At 44.5% G+C, this 25348-nt stretch overlaps 1 protein-coding gene across 6 annotated transcripts in view; it reads left to right on the top strand.

Moving 5' to 3' along the window:
• LOC117778717 (partitioning defective 3 homolog) overlaps positions 1-25348 on the top strand; it is a 198154-nt gene that overhangs the window by 55125 nt on the left and 117681 nt on the right. For all 6 annotated transcript variants that reach the window (XR_004616833.1, XM_034614475.1, XM_034614473.1 and 3 more), the window contains exons 3-5: positions 18427-18610; positions 22781-22968; positions 23208-23351. Coding sequence is in view for 5 of the 6 variants with exons in the window: in XM_034614475.1 (XP_034470366.1) it covers positions 18427-18610; positions 22781-22968; positions 23208-23351 (516 nt within the window). In the remaining variant the exon portion in view is untranslated. The remainder of the gene's footprint in view (positions 1-18426; positions 18611-22780; positions 22969-23207; positions 23352-25348) is intronic.

Raw genomic sequence — 25348 nt, 5'->3', positions numbered from 1 at the left:
TCGCAAATGACGACACTGGTTGTTCTTAGGAAACTGGCATAACAATGCATTTGTTGTTTGTGGGATTTAACATTGTGCATTGCATAATTGGGTTTGAAGCCTGAGAGGAAGATTAGTTCAGTCTGCACTGAAATGAATAATGGCCAATAGAAGCCAGCGTCTGGTCCCAAACACCCTGTAGCTCTCAATCAGTGGAGAGGTAATAGTTTGAAGGCTTCGCAGAGAAGTGAACCTCAAACAGACTGTGTAGAAAATACATGTAAATACTTTTGTATTGTTTTATTACCTATACTGCAGCCAGCCACCAGGGGGTGATCCAGATGTTGGAGCTTCACGTTCAGGAGCCGTTTTGTCGTCTGTCTGATCCACAGTCTATGATCTGTGCCTTTTAAATATGAAGCTACAGCCAGGAGATTGTTAGCTTAGCTTAGCATAAAGACAAGAAACAGGGGGAAAGTGTTAGCACGTCTAGTGTTTACTAGTAAACATGTCGTACCTCGTCTGATGTAGAAAATGATTGTTTCGGTTCCTGTAGCTCTTCTGGTTTATTGTCATATTTCAGGTGAAAACTAAACTAACATGGTTCATTTCTCTTCTCTCCTCATGGCCTGTTCCTGTTCCCTCCTCTGAACTCGCGCTCTGTAGGTAAGTCATTCTCCAGCTCTTCAACTCACATGTCAATCTTCTGGAACCGTTCACCAGAGCCCAGTGAAACCTGCTTCACATGCAGAACAGATTTCACTCTGCTCTTTACTGGGCCCTGTGGGAGTCGCTCGGCTCAAAAACTTCCACCAGAACAGGGAAGTGAAGATTTTTATAGAATAGCTCGGAGCTGGACGTCTTACTGCCTCGCTCCGTAGTCTGATATTCATGATGGTTCAGGGAACGTTATGCAGAAGGGTAATGGGAAAGTGGTGTCAGGCGATCGCTGTATTTCCTCCTGTATGGAATATTTCACAGAGCAGCAGGCAAGTCGTGGCTGCACAAGCTCGGGCCGACGGAGCTCTTGAGATCATTAGCTGAGCCCGACTCAAACCCGTCAGGTGTTTGGCTTGTTTTTTAACGACAGGACAGTTAATGCGTAAAATAACCACGATCATAATTATAATAAAAACTTTATTTGTAACGTAATTTTTCCACAAGTGCACCTTACATCGGCAGCAACGTCAATCCGACGTGGCCTAAAATCAACAGTTTTAAAATGGAACGGACAAACAATTGCAGAAAAACCAATGTGTGTGTTTGTGTGAAAACAGAATCAGAAAACATGCGCTAACCTGTGCTAACAGGTGAGCTAGCGGGCGCCACAGCATTCTGTTACTGACCCGAGCTCATTGTTTTTAATAATTTAGGTTCACGTGCATTATAAAACAATCAAGTAGTTGGCCAACGTTACTGAATTCGCCCCAAAACATGCTACTGCACATGTTGTTGTAGGAAAACATGGACGCACGGTAAATCAGTAGACGTGTGGAGTGCATGAAACGTTTAGAAAAGCTCACAGATGTGTTGTGGAGCAGAATAAATCAGAATCTGAATTGTCAGGTTCAGCCGCAGTGTGCAGACACTCAACACTAAACACACTCCAATCAAATCAGACACTGAGTCTGAGACAAAGACTCCACCCGTCACTCCTCCAACACACACTGCAGCTCCTTCTGTCTTCCTGGGGGCCGGACTGAACCCGGCCCAGGTCGGCCCAGGAGTCTCCTGGGTGCAGCGGGGTGCAGCGGGGTGCAGGGGGGGGGGGGGGAATCTGCCGAAGCTCTCCGTCTTATTGATTTGTGTCATTCTGTCCCAGCAGCGACTTTGATGTGACAGTTTCATTTGAGCTCTGCTTATGGAGCCTTTAATTAGATTTCAGCACCGGGGCTCATCTCCTGGGGCTGGAGGGGGTGAGGGGGGGGGGGGGGGGGGGGAGATTTGATGATGGGCTGTCGGAGGTGTGTGTGTGTCTGTATCTGTGTGTGTCTGTGTGTGATTGTGAGTGGAGGGATAGTGGTGAACTTGGACTCAGAGGGGGGAAAACCATGACGCCTGCTCCACCTCGCTCTGGATTAAAGCCTAAAGTTGCAGCTCTAATGCGGCCGCGTCTCAAATCCACCGGCTCTTACCTCTGATTTAGCAGAACCACCGTTAATCTCGAGTGGAATATCTGACGTGATGAGAAAGTCTCCGGGATGTTAACTGTGCAAACTTAGTGTTTGAGGAGTGTTTCACATAAACTGTTCCCAAATGAAATAGAGACCGAGGAAGCCAGTGAAGTGGAAAGATCATTTTCTTTATTTTAAAACATTTGGAGGAAATTATAAATACTAAGGAATTAAAATTGGAAACTTCTTGCATTTATCAATGGATCGTTCTTTCAGTTGACCTTTACCTATTTACCTATCTTATAGTTAGACTGTATAAAAAAATGGACGATATCGCCACCTGCTGGCTGGCTGCAGTGTTGGCCAACAACTAAGCCTCCTCCATGTTTGTGGCAGGGACATGGACCCAAATAAAAAGTCCAAGTACATGTTGAATAAATGTTTCTCAAAGATAATTTCATTTCAGCAAGTTCCTATTAAACTGATAAGTTTGGTTTGAATAAGTTATTTGACGATGTGGAAATAAGTTGTAAACCCTCATCCACTCGTTGATATAACAACATTATGATATTGGTTTCTTGACGTGTAGTTGGCACATAACTAAAGAAAACGAACACAGCATTAAAATGGAGAAATCGTATCTTTCATTTCACGGGGCCTTTTAAAACCCTTGGAAACCAATTAGAAGTCTTCTCTGTATTCATTGTTAAAACCGATCCAGTGCGATCACCACCTCGGAGACACTTGGTTACCAGAGGCCTGAACGTTTCACTGTAATGAGACTCAAGGAAAACTGACATTTCCTGAAATTTAGATTCATGCGTAGACTATTTTTACTACATCTGTACGACCTCTCGTGCTCGATTACTAAACCTCATGCATTCATCACAGCGTGTGTGTGTGTGTGTGTGTGTGTGTGTGTGTATATGGGGGGGGGGGGGTCTCAAATGGGTGTTAATCCCAGCAGAGTTTATCCTCTGGTATTCTCCTCATAATATTTCCTAATCCAAGTAAGGAGCTGGCGTAATGAAACCATACGAGATGTAATTACTATCACATGGAGTCCAGTTTTTTTTGTGAGAGCGTCAGCACAACTATAATTTCTCATTAAGCGTCCGTCACTCCCGAGGTGCTCCCCCGGCCCTCAATTACAGCGAGGCTTAGGAGACCTCCGCCCGGCTGGAGAGCGGCGGCATATGTGGGTCAGTCTGAAATCCTCGGCCAGACGTGTGCACATAAACTCCTCGTACTGGCACTTCCATGCAGTTTGAGAGCAGCTTTAAATCCCCCTCGTCACAAAAAAGTATTCCTGCAGGTTTTGGGAAGGCAGAGCAAGGTGCTACGGTGTTGGTGGTTGTTTTGGTCTTTTGCAAATCTGTGCTGTAGTTTGAGTTGATATTCTTTAATTGTGTCTTCAGAGAAACAATCACGCTGGTGAAGTTTTAACAGAATTCTGGGCATTGTGGTGTATTTCAGATAACTGGACTCCTCGCATAGGCATGAGCCATATGTCAGTGCCACACCTTTTTCCTCTAGGAACTGTCACAACACGTTAAGAGTAAAGTATCAACAGTAGAGGTAGTTTGAGAGACAGTAAATGAAGTACATCCCAGTATACCGTCGTAAAACAGCTGCTGGAAACACAGATTTACCAAGTTTAGACTAAGTTTGAGTCTCACAACAAGAAGGTGTCTTAAAAGACGTTGGAATTCAGCTAATCTAATTATGTTTGATTGTATATAAAGCCAAGTACAGGTTATAAACCCCACCTCCTCTGTGTTAGCAGATGGGACATGGACCAAACTCCTTTTTCCTAAATATGGTGTTATTTTCTTATGGGAATATATAAAGGGCTGAGACATTTTATGATCAGTTTGTAATGGGATATATTTATAATGACCCATATGAGCCAATGTTTCCTCACTTCCTCTCTTTGTCATACATGAGGACGAAGCCCCATTAGTGTCGAGCTCAATGGATTTTTGTCCGACAGGTTCAAATCAAGTTTCTGTGGTTAAATAACTTGCAGCTGATGGAAGCACAACAACTTAAACACAAGTACTATCATTGTTTAAGAGTAGATACCCTGACGGTATACAGTATACAGACTGCATGTATTACTGCATGTATTACTCTCACTTAGTTCTTCCCTCTCTCTCCCAACTTCAACCCTCTTCCTCCCCTCCCTCCCAATCTCCTGCCTCCCCCTCACTTCCCACCTTCTTTTAATTCGGCTGATTTATTGCGGGAAAATAGCGGTTTCCTCTGGGCTGACGTCCGTTTGATTGTGTAACAGAAACTGCCCCGTGCACGAGCCAGCGTGAGCCTTGCCAGCTGTCTTACCACACACACACACACACACACACACACACACACACACGAGGATTTGAACTCGCTACGCTCACACTTCCCCCAGCACCACTTGTCCCGGCCAGGGGAGTGACAGAATAATTCCCGACACTGAAGCAGGGGGGAGCTGTCCAGTTCGCTGTGTTCTGAGACACTCAGCCAGACTCTGTGAAGAAACAGTTTAAAGCACCATCACCTCCATCCTGAGAGCTCGCTCTCCTCCGCCAAGTCTGTCTTTCTGAGAAGTGGCCTCTTCCTTTTCTCCCTTTCACCCCCCCCCCCCCCCCCCCCCCCCCCCCCCACCCCCCACCCCCCCCCCCCCACCCCACCCCACCCCACACGATTCTTCAGAAACCCATCATCTCTTTATCCTTTTTTACAAAAAAAATCCATTCTTTTATTACTTTAGCTCGTCTCTGGCCTTCAATCTTCACACTTCCTCTCATCCACTCGACTTTCTGGTTCTTTCTTTCTCTCCGGCTTCCAGCTCCACTTCGTAGCACAGTCATGTTTCTGGTAAATGAGCTGTTTCCTCAGTGATGTGATGGTGATGATGAAGAATTTCTTCAAATTAGGTCACGGACTCTCATTAGATGTTGGTGTTCAAAGGTCAAGGTCACTGTGACCTTAGGAACACTGGAAGGAATTTCTTCAGATTTGGTCCAAACCTCCACTTGGATTCGTAGGTTGAATGTCACAGTGACCTCATGTTCATATGACATCAGTAACATCCATCTTGGAATTACCTTACATGTTCAAGAATCACTTGAACTCACGGTGACAAAGGTCAAGGTCACTTTGACTTTCCCAAACCCTCTTTGCCTTGTGAACGTGTTAATTGAAAAAACGTCACGACAGAATCCTTTCAAATTTGTTACAAATGTTCCCTTGGACTCACGGATGAACTGATCATATTTGGGTCTTTGAAGGACAAAGGTCAAGGTCACGGTGGCCTCACAGCACATGTTTTGACCTCTTTAATATGATCTGAACTCTGCCTTTAGGGAATTTTGGACTCACAAATTGATTAGAAGTCAGTGGTTCTCATACAAGTCAGGCTTATACATGTATTTAGACTGAAACTGTGCTGGTTGGTGGAGACATACAGCTGCAGGGTAGCAATTCTTCTTTCCTTCCCTCCATCTTTCAGTTGTAGCACAGTCATGTGTCCAGTGAATGCGCCGTTTCCTCAGTTATACTCTGGAGGTTTGATGGAAAAAAACCTTTTTGTTTTTGTCCTGAATCAGACACAGCACGAAAACAAGACCTGTGGCCTCCAGTACCGTACAGTACATAACAAGGGTGGTGTTATTTAGGGCCATGTTTGGGCAGCACTGGTCTGTACAGTTTGTGCTTGGTTGTGGGTCAGAGGAAGTGCTGCTGGGTAATGATGATGATTTATGAGACGGATCCCGACTCAATGACGGTTCTAAAAGGGCCGAGTTGTTTCATGTGAACTAGTTTTGTTTCTCTTCGTCTGGCTGAGTTGAGAAAATGGGGAGTTTAAATGCTTAAATACAAAATGGAGTGAAACACGTATGTGGCAGCTGAGGGGGAAAGATTAACTCCGAGATATTATTTGAGATAAAACAATCTCTGGTTTTGTTCCCCGAAAAGTAGAACACTACATCAGCCCTGATATAATCTACAGTCCAGGCCAGATAACATTAAAAAGCCTTTAAAGTGAACTTGATCCACATTAAAGAGCTTATTTGTTCCCAGTTTTAAAAAGCTAGGTTTCATAAATTTAACCGTAACATGTGAATTTAGATATTTGTCTCAGGTTTTGACGTAAATATCACGTGCAAAACTTAAACTTAATAAACCCCACAGTTATCTAAGTTGTAATGATTTTGTTCTAGTGGAAAAGTTGGATTTCGGGATCCCGGTGCACCGGGTCTCATCCCGGCCGACTTATCTCGGCTCAGCAGCTCCCGAGTTCGAGGCGAGAGCTGCTGCTTCCTTCCAAAAGCTATTAAGTCCTCATGTTCATACGCAGGTTGTCCTACTTAATTAAACATATACAGACGTACACATCCGCCGTGCACACACCCACACATGGCCACATTTACAGGAGCGGTGCTGCCTGCTAAGTGTTGATTAGTCCCATGGAAAACAGGTAATTGAAGCTAAATGGCTAAATATAGCCCTAAGTGTGATTAGCACTGATAGCATGTGATGTATGGTGCTCATTAGAGGAGATAGATAACCACCCCCTCACCCAGACCACCCCCACCCGGCACACACACACACACACACACACACACACGTTTTAGTTGGCTTTTATTTAAAGGATCGCACCTAGGTTTTTCCGACCTTATCTCCGTAGGACTGATGATCAACACAAGATATCAAGTGTTTTCTTTTTTTAAATCAACCTGATGTTTGACTAATTTACAGGTTGACTCGTCTTAGTTTTGTTCACCTCAATGCAAGGTACAAAAATAAAGGTTAACATCAAGCTGAGAAACTTTCCCAAAACTGCCATGGCTTCATTTGTTCATTGATAATAATGATAACGATGTTGTGCCCTTAACAACGAGAATGTTTCTAAATATGAGGATATATTACATTTTAAAGAGCAAGTTGCCGAGCTCTATGTTTTTAGTTTCCTTGTACCGTTGCTAATACAGGAGGAAGCATAATGGACAGAGTTACTGACTACATGTCTCTTTCCCTGCTGCTGCCTCATCGCCTTCTTTCAGCTTTTAGCCAGCAGCTGCCTGGCTGGTTGGTTGTCAGCTCTCATAGCTGGAGCGATGGAGACCGATTCCCGGGTCGCACAGCCCCTGCAGCCTGCCGGACCAAAACCCAGCGATACTGACTGTAATTCACGTGGTTCTTTGTGTCGAGCTTTGACTCCAACACACAAAGAATCTCAAGATATCAAATGAAACTGTTGAAAGAGTTTTAGTATCTTAGGCAACAGAGTTTGGCCGGATTCAATTTAAATATCAATCTCAGCATTTGGAGCCATTTTCAGTGTTGAAGGATTGATGCTAAACATGGCTAACGTAGCAGCTGTTAATCAGATCTAACAGTAATGACTTCATTTGACTTAAAAAATCTAGTGTGAATTGTATAAAAATGTGCAAATAATGACAAAAGTATTTCAGTTCTTCAGTTTAGTAGAATAATTAGTATTTGGTAACGGATGCTTGGTTCAAGTAGCCTCAGTAACTTCAGTGCATTCGTTTTCAGTTGGGGCAGCCTCAGTGGGAATTGAACCTGTACCCCTGGCGGTGGTAGAACCTTGTCCGCCTATCAAGCCAGAGGACAATCTCCTCTCACAGAGGTTTCACAAACGGGTTCACGGTGCACTATCAGGTGTTTAGCCATAGGAAATGGTTTCTCTCTCTGTGTGTGTGTGTGTGAGTCTCCGGTGGATTTGTTGCAGTCTTTTCTGTGCTGGACCCACATCTATCAGCTTCCTGCAGCTTGGATTAAACACACTTTTCACCGTAAGACTGTCGGCACTCTTCAGCTGTGTGTTTAAAAAAAAAAAAGCTCCAATATCGTGCATCGTCAGTTTAAGTGTCGCGGTGACGGAGTAGATTTTGGGTTTAACCCGAGAAACAAGGTTATTCAAACTTGACAATGAAATGTGAGGTGAAAACAGAGAAATGGTAATTTCAGGTTTCTTTTCAACCTCGGTCCTGAACAAAGCTCCTCAGTGGCGGTCGCTCAAGTAATGTTGTATTGATTTATGCAGCATTAATCTTGGATGCAGTTCTTTTTTTAACATAAGCAGTTTGAACCGCTGTATATGTTCATGTCTGAAACAGCTCAGCAGATCGTTCTCTAGAGAAAATGAGACCTGAGATGGAACTGGATACGTTTTTAATAATTAAATATTGTAAAAAGAATAGAGGTAGTCCAACTTATAATTGCTGTTGTACCATTTATATGATAAACCTCAAATAACAGGTTATTAACTGTAACTTTAATTGAGGAGGTTTGTGTCTTATGTTAATTTTGTTGTAGTTTTTTCTTGTGTGGCGTCCATCTTCTCATTCAAATCTTATCCAAGCAGAGAGATGAATTTATTACATTAACTCGACGTGTTTTATGTCTTATAACAGAATCTAAGATGAAAAACATCAGGAAATATAAAAACTCTCTAACACTCGGTAAATGCTAGAGAGTAAATTTGCATAAAAGCTCTTAATTTCTTCCTCAAACTCCACATGAGTCTAAACCGTTCCGTCTCAGACAAGCAGCCAAAGTTCAGGAGAATCCTTCCACCAGTGAAGTGTTGTAATGAGAGCAACATCTTTCAGGGAATAAGAGTCACAGCTCAGCACTCGTCTCATTTCGGAGAATGAATCACCTGCAGCGCCTCGATCCCTCACCGACTCACCCGCTCCGTCTGATTGCCGCTTTCATTTTGTCAGTTTGGCCTCGACTCAGACGGCCCCGTGCCCCCCCCCCCGTGCCCCACCCAACCCCCATATGTTTTCTATTGTGAGGATTAAAGTGAAATGGATAGCGGGTCATTATGCTGAGTGGAATGGTTCAGCCCCGTGATATGGATTGTCCCCAAACTCGATTACAACATAATCATGTGTTTGCTCGGACACAGTTGTTTTGTGTGTTTGTGTGTGTGTGTTTGTTTGTTTCTGGGACAAACTTGGCGAGTGAAAGAAAGTAAGAAGGTGTGTGGATGTTTGACATTGAGCTCTCACATCGGGTCAATGTCGTGTCCCCCATTCTTCTATATTTGGCACATCCAGTTCGTCTTCTTCTTCTTCTTCTTCTCCTCCTGTGTCTAAACTCATCGAGGTCAAGGTCACTGCGCGCTCTGCCTCTGCTCCCTCTCCTCACGGTCTCTGTGGGAGTTTGGGGTTGCGCTTCTCGTCTACCAGACTCAGACTAATCTTAGCCACATCTGTCACCCGTCCAAACCGCCGCCCCTCTGGCTTCTGCTGCTCCGACTCACGCTTTTCCACGAAAGGCTCACGGAAGAGTTGTTATTTTAGAAAACTAGACGTTTGTCCTATTTTTGGACTCAAGTGAAGTCAAAGCAAAGTCAGACAATCCTTAAAATACGACATTTTGAACTCTTGTAACAGTTGATGAAGATCGGCTTCAATTCAACCACACGTTTGTCACTTTTGAATTAACTTTTATTTTTAACGTTATTCCAGATAAACATTTCACAATAATTGAGTTTCTTAATTTTGGCAGCCAAAAATCGTTTTTTAATTGAAATTCACAGAAACATTAAAAGCTCCAGAAAGTCCTGCATCCGTCTTTCTGTAACTTGCAGATATGAGTGGCATCAGAGTGATGTGTGGCGACTGCGAGGGAACAAAGTGACGAAATATCTTCAGAGTTGTGCACCGAGAGCTCGCTGTTCTTACATGTCTTGGCGTGTCAGAACGTGGAAATGGGGCAGAATAAGCCTAAATGTGCGAGTTAGCGTGATGGACGCAGAGGGAAGCTCGGGAGAAGACAGTTGACACAAATGTCAGTTCTGATTCCATTTAAATGTAAAAGTTTCGGACAGAACTGTTTTCATAAGCGGAGCGCTGCTGTAGCTCCCAGACATTTCTCCTGCATTTAATCCACCCAAACATTGACTATGACTTCGTAGTCGACGTTCCAGTTCATCCCACGGGGGGGGTCGAGATCGGGGCTCTGTGAAGGCCGGTCAGAGTTGATCCCACACCGACCTGGGAAAACCATTTCTCATGTTCTCTGTGTGCAGGGGGAGAGTTTTCACATGGAAATCATGGATATAAAGATGCTCCCACAATCCAGAAACGAAGCCACAGTGACGGGGGAAGCTTTGCTGCGGTTATCGAGTCCCTGCTGATACGCGGGATCGACCGACTCAGTCTGAGGTGTTAATCAATAACCACAGAAGAAATAACACAACTACTATGACAAGGAAACTGATCAACATGTGTAAAAAGCGTCGGCAAAGCATCTAGATTCTCACCTGGTGGCTGGTTTCAGTCTAGATAATGATTGACAGCTGAAACCAACTCATGATTGGTCAAGAACGTGTCATGACGGCACCTCGAACCCCCCCGATCGCTTAACTCAGTAGACTCTTGCTCCAAATCCACAAGATGGTGGCATTTCTGGACAGTGGGAGGAAGAGGAAACATCCCTCTTCCTCCCACTGTACAAAAATGAAGCAGAAATATCTTGGATATGGCTTTTAATATCATTTAAAACATCTGTGTCTGTGCTGAAATGATCATGGTGGAGCTTAGCTGTCAATCATAATGTTTCAGCCCGTTTTTGTAGCATCAAATAACAGATTTTTTTGTTTGGTTCATGTCCAAAGCACTAACACGGGGGAGGTGGAGGTTATGACCTGTATTGCAGCCGGTCATCAGGGGAGACGGAGATGTTTTGGCTTCACTTCTGGAAGCCGGTCACGTCGTCCATCATCTCAAGAACATTATCGCAACTGTGGAAATATTCAAATGCATCAAAATGTCAAACTCCATTTCAACACTTTAAATTTGCGAGTCCATAAAAATGACTCTTCTTTTTTTTTGTTTTTGATAAAGTAGGTGAACTGTTACTTGTTCCAGTGTTATTGTACAACTTCACCCTCGTGTTCACCAGCTGCCACATGTGGGAAAAAAAACTTCTGTGATTAAAACTCTCATGTAACCTCTCGGCTAACAAATCAACCTGGACGTAGGAGACAGGAGAAAACACCTCTCCTCTTTCTTTGTGGCCGTTCGCTCATCGGGCGGAAACCGTGTAACTGAAGCTCATCGCGGCTTTCAAACACTCCACCTTCTCTCTTTGACATTTAGAGAATATGTTTTATATATATATATATATATATATATACATACAGACAATTTCCTGCTTCGCCTAATGATCCCGTCGAGAGCCACATTCCCCCAGTGTCTCAACCCGAGGTGCAAATCGCCTGATTTCATGAACACAAGGGAATTAATATCCCGAAAGATTTTTTTATTATCTATCCTGTGTATATGGTTTAATATTCCCAAGAAATGCTGTAACCCGAAGTTCATCTCTTCTCTTGAAACATAAGCAAACATGCCTACAAAAGACAAGAGTTATCTAAAGTTACAGACGTTATTTTTCCTGACGTGCCGAGTGTTTTTTTCCCTTCCTAGACGTTTTGAAATGAACCTCCTCACATAAACAGTGTGGTAAGCTGACCGCGGTGAAACAGCGCTCGCTGCCTGTCTGCGCTCTGTGGGTTTTTGACGGCCGTCGCTTTTGGGAAACGCTCTGACGAAACCTCGCACTTTGTCCACAGCTCCTGCGAGGCGGCGGGTCTCTTGACCTTAGAGGGGAGTTGGGACATGTTTTGGATTACGCAGCTGTGCAGGGGAAAGTGTAGTGGTTACTTCCTCTGTTCTGCTGACAGCTTTGCACGGACTCTGGCTTTGTGCAAGTCCGCAGGATTGAGGCGTCCAGAGCAGTGTCTCTTCTGTCAGCAAGTTTATTTGAGAAAAGGGACTTTCGTGGTGAATTTGTGTGTCTGGGATCTCGTTCTATCTCTGTAGCTGGCGTCGTGAATTTATGTTCCAGAAATAAGTCCAAGTTAGTTTCCAATAATTTCCAAAAAAAGCCTTTGTCCGTATGATCAACAACTGTGTGTGAAGACAGACGATGGGTGTCCCCTTCCTCCTTTCGTACAGAAATGAATTCAAGGTGTCCTGAATAATTTCTTCTTCTTCTTCTTCTCTGAATACGAATCAGCTGCCAATCATGCCCATCATGAAATAATCAAAACCAAACTTATCAGAAACATGAACACTAAACCTAAAACGACATAAACTATTTATTTAACATCTACTTTGACTTTTTTGTTTGGTCCATGTTCCATCCACTAACATGAAGGAGGCGGGGTCTATGACCTGTACTGCAGCTAACCAGCCACCAGGGGGTGATCCAGATGTTTTGTCGTCCATCTTTATTTATAGTCTATAATATCAAATGTTGTAGAGTTTGAAAACACTAGAGTCAAGAAACTGTGTTTTAGAAATTAAACCGACAGTAAAACCGAACATCAACAGAACAGCAGGCTGAGTTTCTGGAACCAGATATTACAAAAACAAACCATAAAGTTTCGTTGGTTAATCTTGACCAACTTTAGAGAAAGGCCACTTAAATAATTAAAAAGCAGATATGTTTCTAACTTCAATCAAGTTCATTTCTGTCGCTCGGTGGTTCTCAATCAAGCCCGAGGCTCCCGACACGGCGAAGGAGAAACTCCACAAATTATAATCAGAGCCAGAGTTTTAATTTAGAAATGTAATTGAATTAATATATATTTAATTTAAAAAGGTTATTCTCTTTCATTTGAAAGAGAATCAGACATCAAGTTTTGGATTTTATATATGGCCATTTAAACATTTCATACAGTAGATGATGCCTTCTTTAACATATGTTTTCTTAAATAATAAACTGAATATTATCAGTATTCCAGATATTGGATTAATCAGGTAATTGACAGAATAAAAGTTGATGAAAATAACAATTACTTGCAGCCCATTATTCAGACAAAAGGCCAAACATGACTCGTGTGTGGCTCCAGTTTCTCTCGTGTTATTTCCCGTGTACGACAAGTAAAACTTCCCACTTCTGTTCAAGTGATCACTTCTGCCTTCTTTCATTTAGTGTGTCTACTTTTATTGATATATATATATATATATATACGGTTTAAAGTCAATAAATCATGTGAGAGAACACAGACCGAGCGCAGTGACACGAGGGAAAATGTGCTCTATTGACGCGCTATAATTCTGCGTGAAATTATAATGACTTGACGTTATTTTATGTGACGAGGGAATAAATCCAACGCTCCGCAGACGGATGCGGCGGCTTGGAAAGATGTATGTTTTGGAGTTGGGAGCCAGAACTATGGTGGGTGTCATTCTTCGGGACGGCCGTACTTTATAAGCTCAGGGATTTCTTGATGAAATAAGACCGGACGACTGCTGATGTGGCACAAGCAACGGCCGTGTCTCGCTAAAGACAACACACACACACACAGACACACACACACACACACACACACACACACCTACAGGGATTAATTCCCCTTCCCAGAGACCTCTGGTTCCCCCGGCTCGTTGGCCCGGCTGCCAGCGTATTGTTCTAGCCAGAGTTATGATGATGATGATTTATGAGCTGCGACTGAAGTGACTGCTGTAAAGTGGACCGACTCACACTTTCCATTGTAATTTACTTTTCAATTATTGTTTCTTTTTTGGCTTTTGGTTTAGAGGGTGTGTGTGTGTGTGTGTGTGTGTGTGTGTGTGTGTGTGTGTGTGTGTGTGTGTGTGTGTGTGTGTGTGTGTGTGTGTGTGTGTGTGTGTGTGTGTGTGTGTGTGTGTGTGTGTGTGTGTGTGTGTGTGTGTGTGTGTGTGTGTGTGTGGTCCACAGTTGATAAGACGTCAGAGGATTTATCACACACACACACACTCGCTGCACAACATGTGTGTATACTGGCCTGTGTCCAAAGCAAGTTTTGATTAAAAAAAAACAACTAAATAAATCAATATCATGCTCGGAGTATTATTTAGATTTAACACATTACTACTTCAAATCATGAATCAATGAATTGATCTACATACATCTCAATCACAGCTCTGATTAAGAACTCGGCTTGTTTTTCTTTTCATTTGATAGAACGTTTGTACCAAGTTTGAAGAAATCCCCCCCCGAGTTGTTCCTGACATCTTTTGTTCACAAGACCAAAAACGTGATTTGTCGGGTAGCAGCGATCTCAAACTTTGACCAGTGAATTCAAATCACTTCATTCGTGAGTCAAACTGAGCAGTTGTACGCAGTTTGAAGAAATTCGTTCTTCAGAGATCGACTGAGTGACGTACGGACGGATGAACAACCTGAAATCATAATAAAAATGCAGCCATCATCATAAACTGTAAGATATGAAGTGTCTAGTCGTAAACAGGAAGGTGTTGACACAGTTTCACAAACCAATCAACACCCACTTTTCAGTGCAAACCTCTGAGGAGCAACACTGCTGATTGGATGTCACCTTTTAGTGTGTGTGTGTGTGTGTGTGTGTGTGTGTGTGTGTGTGTGTGTGTGTGTGTGTGTGTGTGTGTGTGTGTGTGTGTGTGTGTGTGTGTGTGTGTGTGTGTGTGTGTGTGTGTGTGTGTGTGTGTGTGTGTGTTTGTGTGTGTGTGTTTGTGACGATGATGCCTGGCAGCAGTTCTCCTGTGGCAGGGGTCAGGGCCGTGCTTGTCAACGCACCTCGGCAATTAGCTTTGACTCTGGGCTGTTTCGTTGCTCACGGACAACAACTCGCTCAACACAACGTCCAACAGGAACAACACGGAGTCCAGAGGGAGCGTCTGTCCGCCGCAGCTCCGCCCACCGCGATCAACACGTTCACTTACATCCATTAACGAGACGCAAAAAAAACTGGTGATTAGCTCGGGTTACTTCTCAAAAACAAACAAAGGGAAAATTGGAAATGAAAGCTTTTTCCTTTGGGGATATTTCTGAGGTCTAACATTCAGAGCCGCACCCTGTGCAGCGATGAAGTCTTTCAGTATCATCAGATCACGGAGCTCACTGCAGCCGAACTGATTACCACGCACTGTAATAACAACCGCATGGGCTGTGAAGGCACTTGGGGTTGGGGGTTCGTCTTCGGCGGGGTCCTCGGGGGACGAGGCCAGGGGGAGTTTGCTGACTCGGCGGTTTTCCTGGCTGAGCTGAGCTTTAATGAGGGGAGAGAGGAGGACGGTCACACACAGGAAGTTTTATGTACACGTATATACCCATAAAACACACAATTACAGACACACACACACACGCACAATCTGTCTCGCTGTGTATTTCCCAGGTGTCTCGCTGCTTTCAGACATTCGGTGAAGTCCGCACATTGTCCTGACGTTTTTCTAGAGCGGCTGCATGTGAGAACGCAGAGTCAGTTGCTCCGCAGAACTCCCCCGTCAGCCCCTTTTGTAAAAGTTCTCACGGATCCCATGCAGCAGGAAAAAGTCCAGAAAACTCACAGCGGGCGAGTCGATGGCATTTTTAAACAAAACTGGAAGAATACAGATAAATCTGGATAAAGGTGACGCAGACAAAGACGTCGACTCGTAGAGACGAGACTCGAGAGCTTCTGGTGAATTTTCCTGTTGTTGTGAAAGCGTCTGATCCTGGAAAATGACTGGACCAGATTTCCCAGAGGTCATATCTTGAAAACAGCTTTAAACTTGTGCACACTTGAGCACACACACACACACTCACATAACCTTCCTTCTTTCACACAGTCTACACACACACACTTTCTACACAACGAACCCCCCCCCCCCCCCCTCTGCCCCTTGACCCTTTATTATCCCCATTACTGTGTGAGCAGATTAGCCCCGGGCTGCTGTGGCTTCTAATTTGAGGTAAATGTGGGCACATTTATGTACAGGGACTAATGGGAAAAATGAGTGTTGAGGTCTGTGTGTGTGTGTGTGTGTGTGTGTGTGTGTGTGTGTGTGTGTGTGTGTGTGTGTGTGTGTGTGTGTGTGTGTGTGTGTGTGTGTGTGTGTGTGTGTGTGCGTGTGTGTACGCCCTCGAGAGTTCCTCTCACCAGGGAGCCTGTCCAGTGTGCTATAAAACTCCACAGCTCTCAGACTAAATATTGCAGAAATGAAGGTTTAATGTGCTGGAAAGCGGGTGGTTGGATTTGAATGGTGTGCGTGTGTGTGTGTCTGTGTTTTAATGGATTGTGTGGGTGTCTTTAAATGTAACTGTGTGCACGTGTGCTGATGCATCTCTTTCTATTCAGCCACATTTGTGTGAGAGGTGCGTCTTGCGGAGCTTCGTGAGAGCAAATGGCCTCAAAGTGTTCTGCTTTCCTGCGTTTAGTTCTTTTCTTCGGAAGTTTGAAGATGCTGTCGTGAAGCATTAACGCAACTTTGGAGCGGTGCCTTGTCTTTGACGTGTAAAAAATATAAATGTGCACGTTAAAAATAGGCCCTAAAATCAGAATTCGGTATCACACGGGTCGGATGGATTCATATTCTGCCAATTTATTCCTATGAGCCTGCAGATGATGCTGTAGCCCTGAGCTGAGCTTTCACCATCCACATCGATTTGAATTCATCTCAATCTACAGATTTGTGAGTGAACCGTGCGTTTCCCAATGTGGCCTCTTCACAAGATGAATATATCTGCAGTTGGGAGCGAAAGTGAAATTGATGAACCTTCTGTTGAGTTTCACAAGCTCGGCCAGGACGCAGCAAACGGAGCCAGATGAAGTGCAGTGACATCCTGAAGATGTTTGAGCTGCAGAATATCTCCATTAGCTTTTAATGTGGATGAGATGCTGCGGGTCAGGGCGGGGGGGGGGGGGGATCTCATCTCATCTCATCTCACTACAGTGGAGCCTCCACATCAGATCTCACCATGTGGGAGAGTTGGATCACATCCTCTGAATTGGCAAAATGCTGGACGGGCTCTTCATTTTCTCCTCGGCTGACTGAAACCAGCTGAACACACTCTCAGGCCCGGGGGGGCGGGGGGTTGGGGGGGGGCACAGAGGGACAACACGAATCTCATCTATAATCTAATAAAGGGAGTCAGCAGAGGCTGGATTTAATCAGATCTCTGAGGGAGGAGAGCTTTCAGCTCCAGATCTGGAGCGAGGAGACACCCTGAGTAAAGGGGGGATTTGATTGGACGTAATGAGCACCTCGGGCTCGTGACTTAAAACCCAGGCTCCGAACCCACTCAGTATTCTCCTGCACTGTGTGTGGTCCCGGTGTATTAGAGCTGGAGCGGGCGGCCATGTGTTGTGCACCAGGATTTAATTAACTCTCAGTGATTATAAGTGACTGGAGCAGGTTGGACCACCAGTCCGGGTCTGTAGGTGTTGTTGTGTTCACAGAGTCGCATGTTGTGTTGTTTCAATGGTTCTTATTGATCCAGGTCTTCATTAAGTTTGTTTTTATGCCTGAGTTAATCTCCGCTGGTCCAAATGTCCGTACACGTCCATATTCTGTGAACAGGATTTCTCAAGAACGTCTTTAAATCTGTTAGAAAAGTTAAGTTGGACTAAAGGATGAAATTAATGGATTTTGGTTGTGAAAGGTCAAAGTTCAAGGTCGCTGTGACCCTAAAAACATTTTTTTTTTTGTCTGAAAAACTTGGTCTGACAGATGAATTGATTAGATTTTGCGGGTCCAAGGTTTATGATCAAGGTCACGGTGACCTCGAGAAACCCTTTTTGCCTCGTGAATGTATTATGTTATAGCAACTGGAGAACCCTAAACCTAACCCTTTCAAATTAGGTACAAATCTTCACTTAGACTCACAGATTTACTGATTTGAGTTTGGTGGTCAAAGGTCACAGTGGCCTCCCCCCCCCCCCTCCAGGCTTATAACTGCGCTGCGGTAACATTTGCACAAATTGCTGTATACATGAGCAATTCTTTTCAATTTCTGTGTTGGTCCAGTTAGAAAGTAGAGTTCCCTCCAATGTGACGCGACCAGAGGAAGTTGTCCTCTGCACATGCTTAGTTTTTATATCAAGACTCAAAAGTGTTTGTATGTTCGAAGATCGATTGTGATTCATTAATTAACTCCTCTAACGCTTGTTTTAAAGAGATTTTAAAGAGATTGAATAAAACTCTCTGGGGAATTAAGTCTCTTTTGTCTTCTGTCTGAAATACAGTTTAAGAAAACCCTCTCGTCTTTCCTCTGTTTTTATGTCGCTCATTTAACCTTCAGCTCTTCCCTCTTATTTCTTCCCGTCTTTTGTTCCAGGTTTTATTCCTCTCTTTATCTTCGGGGTTTAAATTGTCTCATTATTCTACATTATTCCAGCATATGTTTTGATTTTTAAGCGTTTTAGTCCAATACAAAGAAAAAAACATTATATATGAATTCTATCTGCTTCCCTTTATTCCTGTTTCTGTGAATAAAGAGCGATTTAGCCTGTCGACAACATAAAGTTTCATGTTGCTTATCCAACCTCCCCTGTTCTCCCTTCCTCCTGCAGCTGATAGCGGTGTACGACGAGCAGGAGCCCCATCATGGAGGTGACGGCACCAGCGCCAGCTCCACAGGGACCCAGAGCCCCGACCTGTTTGCGGCGGACCTCAGCGCCGGCAGCGGGGCCTCGGCCTTCCAGCCCTACCAGGCGGCCAGCGAGATCGAAGTGACGCCCTCCGCCCTGCGCACAAGTGAGTCTCAGCTCCACGGAGTCTCGACTGGCTGCGTCACACACACCTGCAGACGAGGTGTGGATGGATGCGTTGTTTGGATAGAGGGGCTATTATCTAAAGATACACTCGGCAAACTCAAACATTTACCTAACACATTCATAATTGACTCCATTCCTCTTATTTCCCTCCTTAAATTATAAATCTGTCGTTTCCATCGGCATCAAATGTCAGCGACTGCAGCAAACCCAACAAATTACCTCACCGTGGCCCGGCGGTACCGTGGCCCCGTCCATAAATTCTGTTAATTGGACAGGAGGCCCGTTTTTTTTTTTTTTTTTTCTTTCCCAGGCACAGATAGCCGCTTGATCCCCGGCCAAAGTGACTAATTGGTTCTATTCGCTGCCTCCTAAATCAAATGTGACGCCGAGCCCGTCCACCTCTGCAGTTTCGCTGGCCAAGTGGCTTCTGCTGCTGCAATTACAGCGAGTTGGGAAAGTGACGGGCGTCGGTGATTTGTCCCGTTTGGAATCGAGGGAAACAAACACGTGCTCTTACTGTTTCTGCCTCTTTCGGTCTGAAAGGCTCTTCCTCTGTTTCTCTGGATCTGTGACCGTTAAAGGACTGAGAGTAAAGGTGACTACGAGGGGGAAATCAATCATCAAAGTAAAATCTGCTTTTATTTATTTTTGACGTAAGCAGAGGTCCCTCAGGTTGAATGAGAGCAGCCCTCTGGCAGATTAGGTGAAAATATAAAGTTCCTTTTGAAGACGTGCAAAATGAATGTTAAAGTACTGGTTCGATGATCAATGCGTTGTTTAAAGCAATATGTCTTGTGCCGAATTTTTACTTTTCACATTTGCCGCCGATATTGACTTTGTTAGCGAGCTCTTTCTATGCATCTTCATTATTCGGTGTCTTCATAAATCTTCTTATGGATTTTTTTCTGGAGCTTCACCAGCAGCAGTTGTGAACTTTAGTTTCTTTTTGTTTACCTTTTTGATTGATTTAGGAAAATTCCCCTTTTGGATGGTTGAATTAAACTCACTTAATACTTGAATTAATACTTAATACTTACATTTTTTTTATGTGAAATATAAATGCAAATGCACATATTTTCTACAATGTTTAATATGTAGATATATCTGTGAAAGGCTCCTATCTGTAGATCGTTATCAGTCAAACAATAAATCAGGCGGACTGAAGAAAAGCAAAATACAGGAAAGGAAGTGGACCCTGAACCTTTTATTTGTTTTCGTGTGCTCACAGGAACAGACTACACACACACACACACACACACACACACACACACACACACACACACACACACACACACACACACACACACACACACTGAGCGAGGTCACTCCAGTCCTAATTGGATTTCTGGACGAGATGCTGAATGAGAATTTGCAGTAAGAAATGGAAAATCTCAGGGAATAATCGCACCTGCCAGTTACGTCCAATTTAACCGTCTCCATAATAAATTCTAACCCGGCTTAATTGACGACACCGAATCTCATCAGATGAATTTTAATGGCTTTTAAGAGAAATGTCTGACATGGAAGAGAAGGAATTTTGATTATTTTTTTTTCTCCCACGAGCTCCTAATGAGAATAGCTTTCAATCACTGATTCATGTTGGACGAAGATGAGAAGTGTTGGACTCTTTGCCAGTTTCCTTGTTAGACCCACGGACTCAAAAGGAAAGTGATCAGGCTTATTAGACAGAGAGCCGCATTGAAATGCACAAATTGACTGATGGTAGTTTCTTTGGCTTCGCTAAACTCAGAACTGTGCAGATGAGAGGAGGCAGATTAAAGGGACAATGCCACTGTCGGTGAACATGTGAGACTTTCAGATGGAAGCACGAGAAGCTGAGTTTTCAAAAGGCAATAATTACTACGGGAGAAAAGTCAAACTTGAAGTTCGTGAATTCGTCTTTAATCTTTAAATCATAAATGATAAATTCAGTTAATGCGACCCTGTTATCCAAGGACCCAATATCAATACTACTCCTTAAAATCTATAATATTAAAGTCTCCAACTTTATGAAGGCTGAGATAAACTTTAAAAACACACTTTTACGAGTCAAGCTTCTAACTGAGAGGAGAAACCAACCTGCAGATGAGATGCAACAGGTTTATTTTTCCACTCTGCAAGGCAGCAGGATTTGTTTTTGTATGTTTTGTTGACTCTTCTGAACAAAGGGTAACTCTATCTAGATGTGTATCTAGATTTTCATATGTATTAGTTAGTATTTGTTTTTTTTAAAGACTACGGACAGTACAGGGGCGCTTCAGGGGCCACTGCCCCCTGGCCCCCCTCCTTAGATCCACCCCTGCAATGAAGCATTTGTTTTGGTCTGAGATGCTGTCGTTCATGCAACATCTAGTGTAAGTGAAAATCATGCATATTGAAAAAACTGAAATATATTTAGTTTTTTATTTGGAATACGTCCCTTCTACTAACATGGAGGACGCAGGGTTTATGACCTATTCTGACCTATTTATGACCTATTCTGCAGCCAGCCACCAGGAGGCGGTTACTGGGTCACCCAGAGCGTGGGACCTGACCTGCTGGGAGCTGTGGGAGGCAGCTGCGTTCTGGGAGATGGAGTTCAGGAGTGGAGGGGGTGCAGCCTGATGCCGACAGGTCTCAGCACCACTCACACAACTCCACCTCCCAGGAGGCATTGGGGCATGTGACCACGGATGATTTAGCTTTGCTTTGCTTTTGTTGTCCAGCTTTGCAGACGTCCTGTCCTCCTGCAGCCGTACACGGTGCATATTAGTACACGGTGTAAATATAATTAGCATATAGTGCGGCGGTCGTACTCATCGCTGCAGTTCAGCTAAAACGCCGTGGTCACATGCCCCAGTGCCTCCTGGGAGGTGGAGTTGTGTGAGTGGTGCTGAGACCTGTCGGCATCAGGCTGCACCCCCTCCAATCCTGAACTCCATCTCCCAGAACGCAGCTGCCTCCCACAGCTCCCAGCAGGTCAGGTCCCACGCTCTGGGTGACCCAGTAACATCAGTCAGCACATTACAGTGTACTGTAAACACACACACACACACACAAACACACACACATTTCCAGATTCTCAACAAATACTGCTGCCGTTGGCTCGGATGTATTATTTCCCAACACAAACACACGCACTTCTTCTACACAAACCCCACGCACACTCACTTTCCCAACACACAGAGCCACGTCATTTTTCTACACAATATTGTCGTGTTAAGTATTTGTGTTCAAATACGCACAAACAAACTCCTGTGTGTAGCAGAGAATACACATTCACAGGGACACACACACACACACACACACACACAGATGGAAACACTTAATCTTGTCATGCACTTACTCTCATAATACACAAACTCAAGTAAGTGTTGACTCAGACACACACTCCTCTCTTTGGACAGATCAGGGTATTTCCTGCACAAACAGACACACACACCAGACAGTGAGTAAACGTCCTGGAAGAGAACATGGGAACATGACATTTGGCGTTGTTGTCTGAGGAAGACGCTCCAGCCTCCAAACATTTTGGTTTACACTCCGTATCTCTGGTGTGTGTCTGCTGGCGGCTCGTGGGATTTAATAACTGGTAGATTTAAAGTCACAGTGTGTGTGTGTGTCTTGTGTACGAGTGCACAGGGTTTGTGCGCGTTGCCCTCGCCGGAGTCGTCATTTGGACCCCGGCCCACTTCCCACGCACCGTGACTTCTGCGCAGAGTGAAGAGTTTTAATGGAAGGCGTCCACTGGCCCTGGTGTTTCTCAACAGGCTCGTCCTGGTGTTGTTGTTCCCACACAGTCTGCGTTGCGAAGTCGAGAGCGGAGCCGCCTGATTAGAACCTTCAGTGATAAATGTGATTAATTCGCAACGGGGACGATAATGGAACCTCGATGATTAACTGCCTTTATTAGCCCACACATTGTTTGAGGAACACAATTATTTTGGGCGTATTCCCATCGATCATCCCCAAACATAATATGAAGTCTCTGTCGTGTGTCTTATCGGATTCAGCAATGTGCCACTTTCCTTCAAATGAATAGAAACATCATGCGGTGATAGAAATGTATCGCCCAGAGAAAGAGAAAGCAGATTTCCTCTCCACAACTTTCCCTTTTCATCCATAATGATAAAGTCATAACCTCCGTTCCGTCGTCTTTCCTGTCCCTCAGATATGCCGCTCCACGTCCGCCGCAGCAGCGACCCCGCCCTGATGACCATCAACGGGCCGTTCGGCGGCGGCGAGGTGCGGGTCCAGACGGAAGATCCGCCCTCGAGGAAGAACCCGACCCGCTGGTCCACCACCGCTGGCTTCTTGAAGGCTCGACACGCGTCCGGCACCAACAGCCTGGAGAGGAAGGTAAGAGGCCGGGGAAGTGAGCACGGACATCTCACTGAAAGAAAACACATTTTAGCTGCTCTACGTTGACTTTAAGTAGATTTTTTGATTTTTTAAATTTCACTGTTGACCTTTTCCAGATACTTTAGATGTTTCCCGATCAATAAGAAAATGACAACTCAACATGTTCTCAGTTCAGAGTAGCTCAGGAGGTCATCGTGTCTGAAGTGGCCTCAGTGGGAACTCTTCTGTCTGCGCAGGGTAAAGTCACGGACACGTATCGCAGTCTGCCGCGGGACGCAGGGACGTGGGCCAATCAGAGGGAGTTCCAGAGGGAGACGGCCCGGTCGTCGCTCAGTGCCAATCACCCCATGGTGGACCGCTGGTTGGAGAGACAAGAGCAGGTAAAGAATTCACCAACACAACTAACGCTGGGTTTGAAATTGCACAGGAGTAAACGTGACCGAACGCGAATATCGTTTTTATATTTTTGTGCAAACCTGGTGTCCAACAGCACCACAGCGAGGAGGAGCGTTCACAGAGAACACAGAGGATCTTTAGAAGAAAGACATGAACTGAGAGGACAAATTAAACAAATCTCCCTTTTTAGTTTTAACTGTCACATTTCATATATTCAGAAAAGCAACATCGTTAAATACAAGTGATGTCTTTAGTCTGGCTTAAAACATGAGATTGTATTTATAGGGCCGATAAAGGACGATGACAGCATGTCACAGAAGATAAAATTAAACGTTCCCTCGAACCCACCCTGACGTCCGAGTAAAGAAAAACCTGATGCACACTTTTCTATCCTTCCTGTCATTTTGACGACGTCGTTAGAAAACCCGATGCACACGTTATCCATCCCCTGTACTCTACGTGCCGACGTGCAGCGAACACCTGATACCTTCAGCTGTCCGGAGATTTACAGCCGGTCTCGTTCTCACTCGACCCATCAGGCCCGTCGGAGCAGATCCCGTCCAGGGCCCGACCCAGTTCTCTCACTCCCCCTCAGCCAAGAGGTTACAAAGTGAGGAATTTCCAGCATAAATCCCCAACGACACACAAGAGGGAGAAGTGATATAATGTTGATATATTAAATAACATTAGTCACATAAAGCACATGTGGTTCTATTTAACTTGACACGTAGAGAACGCTGCCAGGCTCCCTCTCCGCACCACGGACATGATTCTGTTGCCGCTCAGGTTACGTTACCAAGTCAGAAGTGTTTTTTTCACCATATCAGGATTTTAAGAAGAAAATGTGGATCAGCAAAAGTTAAATAAACATGAAGCAGTGGTGTGTACACGGGGTCAGACGTCAGTCGCCTCTGCTGATTGGCTGTTGGTTGTGTGTGTGGTCTGTGCTGCTCTCCACTTTTAACAAAGAGGCATTAACTCTTCATTTTTCGTGCTTTTACGTTTCCATGTAACGTGGAATATTCTTCTATATGGTACATATTTCGTTGTTTTATTTTTATGGTTAACGTGTAAAGTATTAAGCCGCAGCTTCATACTTTGTCCTGAGAGCTTGATAACAACATCTTCGATATCGGCCCCTAAAATCCACATCAGTCTTTCTCTCCTACTTTGGAGTCGACACTTTACTTGACTCACCAGATATGTTATCATGCAGATGCAGAATGTTGACATGATGAAGTGCAGCTCTTAACGTCGGATGTGCGGTGACAAACCAGATCTGAAGCTCGACACCACAGAACAGCCTCGTCACAAAACACAGACGTAAAAACACGCCGATTTAAAGTTCACTCAGATTCTGATTCATCATCTTGTCACGTCAACTCTCAAACCGTCTCTGGTGCTGTACAAGTTCTTCTGTTGAGGTTAAGTGTGCGACGAGCTCGCTCCATCCATCAGAGTGGAGCTGCGGTGTTTCCTCCGTCTGTCTTACAACAGGTTTTTTAGTGAGGAGGGGGTTAAGTGGCGGAGGTCACCGCAGGATGGTGTATTCGGTATTAATGAACCACTGAAGGCCACACACACGCACGCACGCACACACACACACACACACACACACACACACACACACACACACACACACACACACACACACACACACACACACACACACACACACACTCATGCCTGTTCTCTACCATCTTATCATTCTGCTGACAGCCCTCGCTGTGACTTTAACAGCCACATCAGCCCGTGTGGCCTTGTGCTGTGTGTTTTAATGCTTCTCCCCGTGTGATAATGAAGGACACTTTGTTGACGTGAGATGTTTTCAGACAGGAACTGTGCAAACTGTGAATGTGGAACAACAGGAACATGTCCGGAACAGTCGGGGGGGAGCCTGTGTAGAGCAGCAGGAGGAAGGACATGACGTTTATATCCTGCAGTAAAGACACCTTATCGCCAAAAGCTCACGTAACTCGCC

Source organism: Hippoglossus hippoglossus, chromosome 17 (genome assembly GCF_009819705.1).
Source record: "Hippoglossus hippoglossus isolate fHipHip1 chromosome 17, fHipHip1.pri, whole genome shotgun sequence".
NCBI lineage: Eukaryota > Metazoa > Chordata > Actinopteri > Pleuronectiformes > Pleuronectidae > Hippoglossus > Hippoglossus hippoglossus.
The sequence above is the reverse complement of the archived record's forward strand: the minus strand, read 5'-3'. Positions and strand labels throughout refer to the sequence as shown.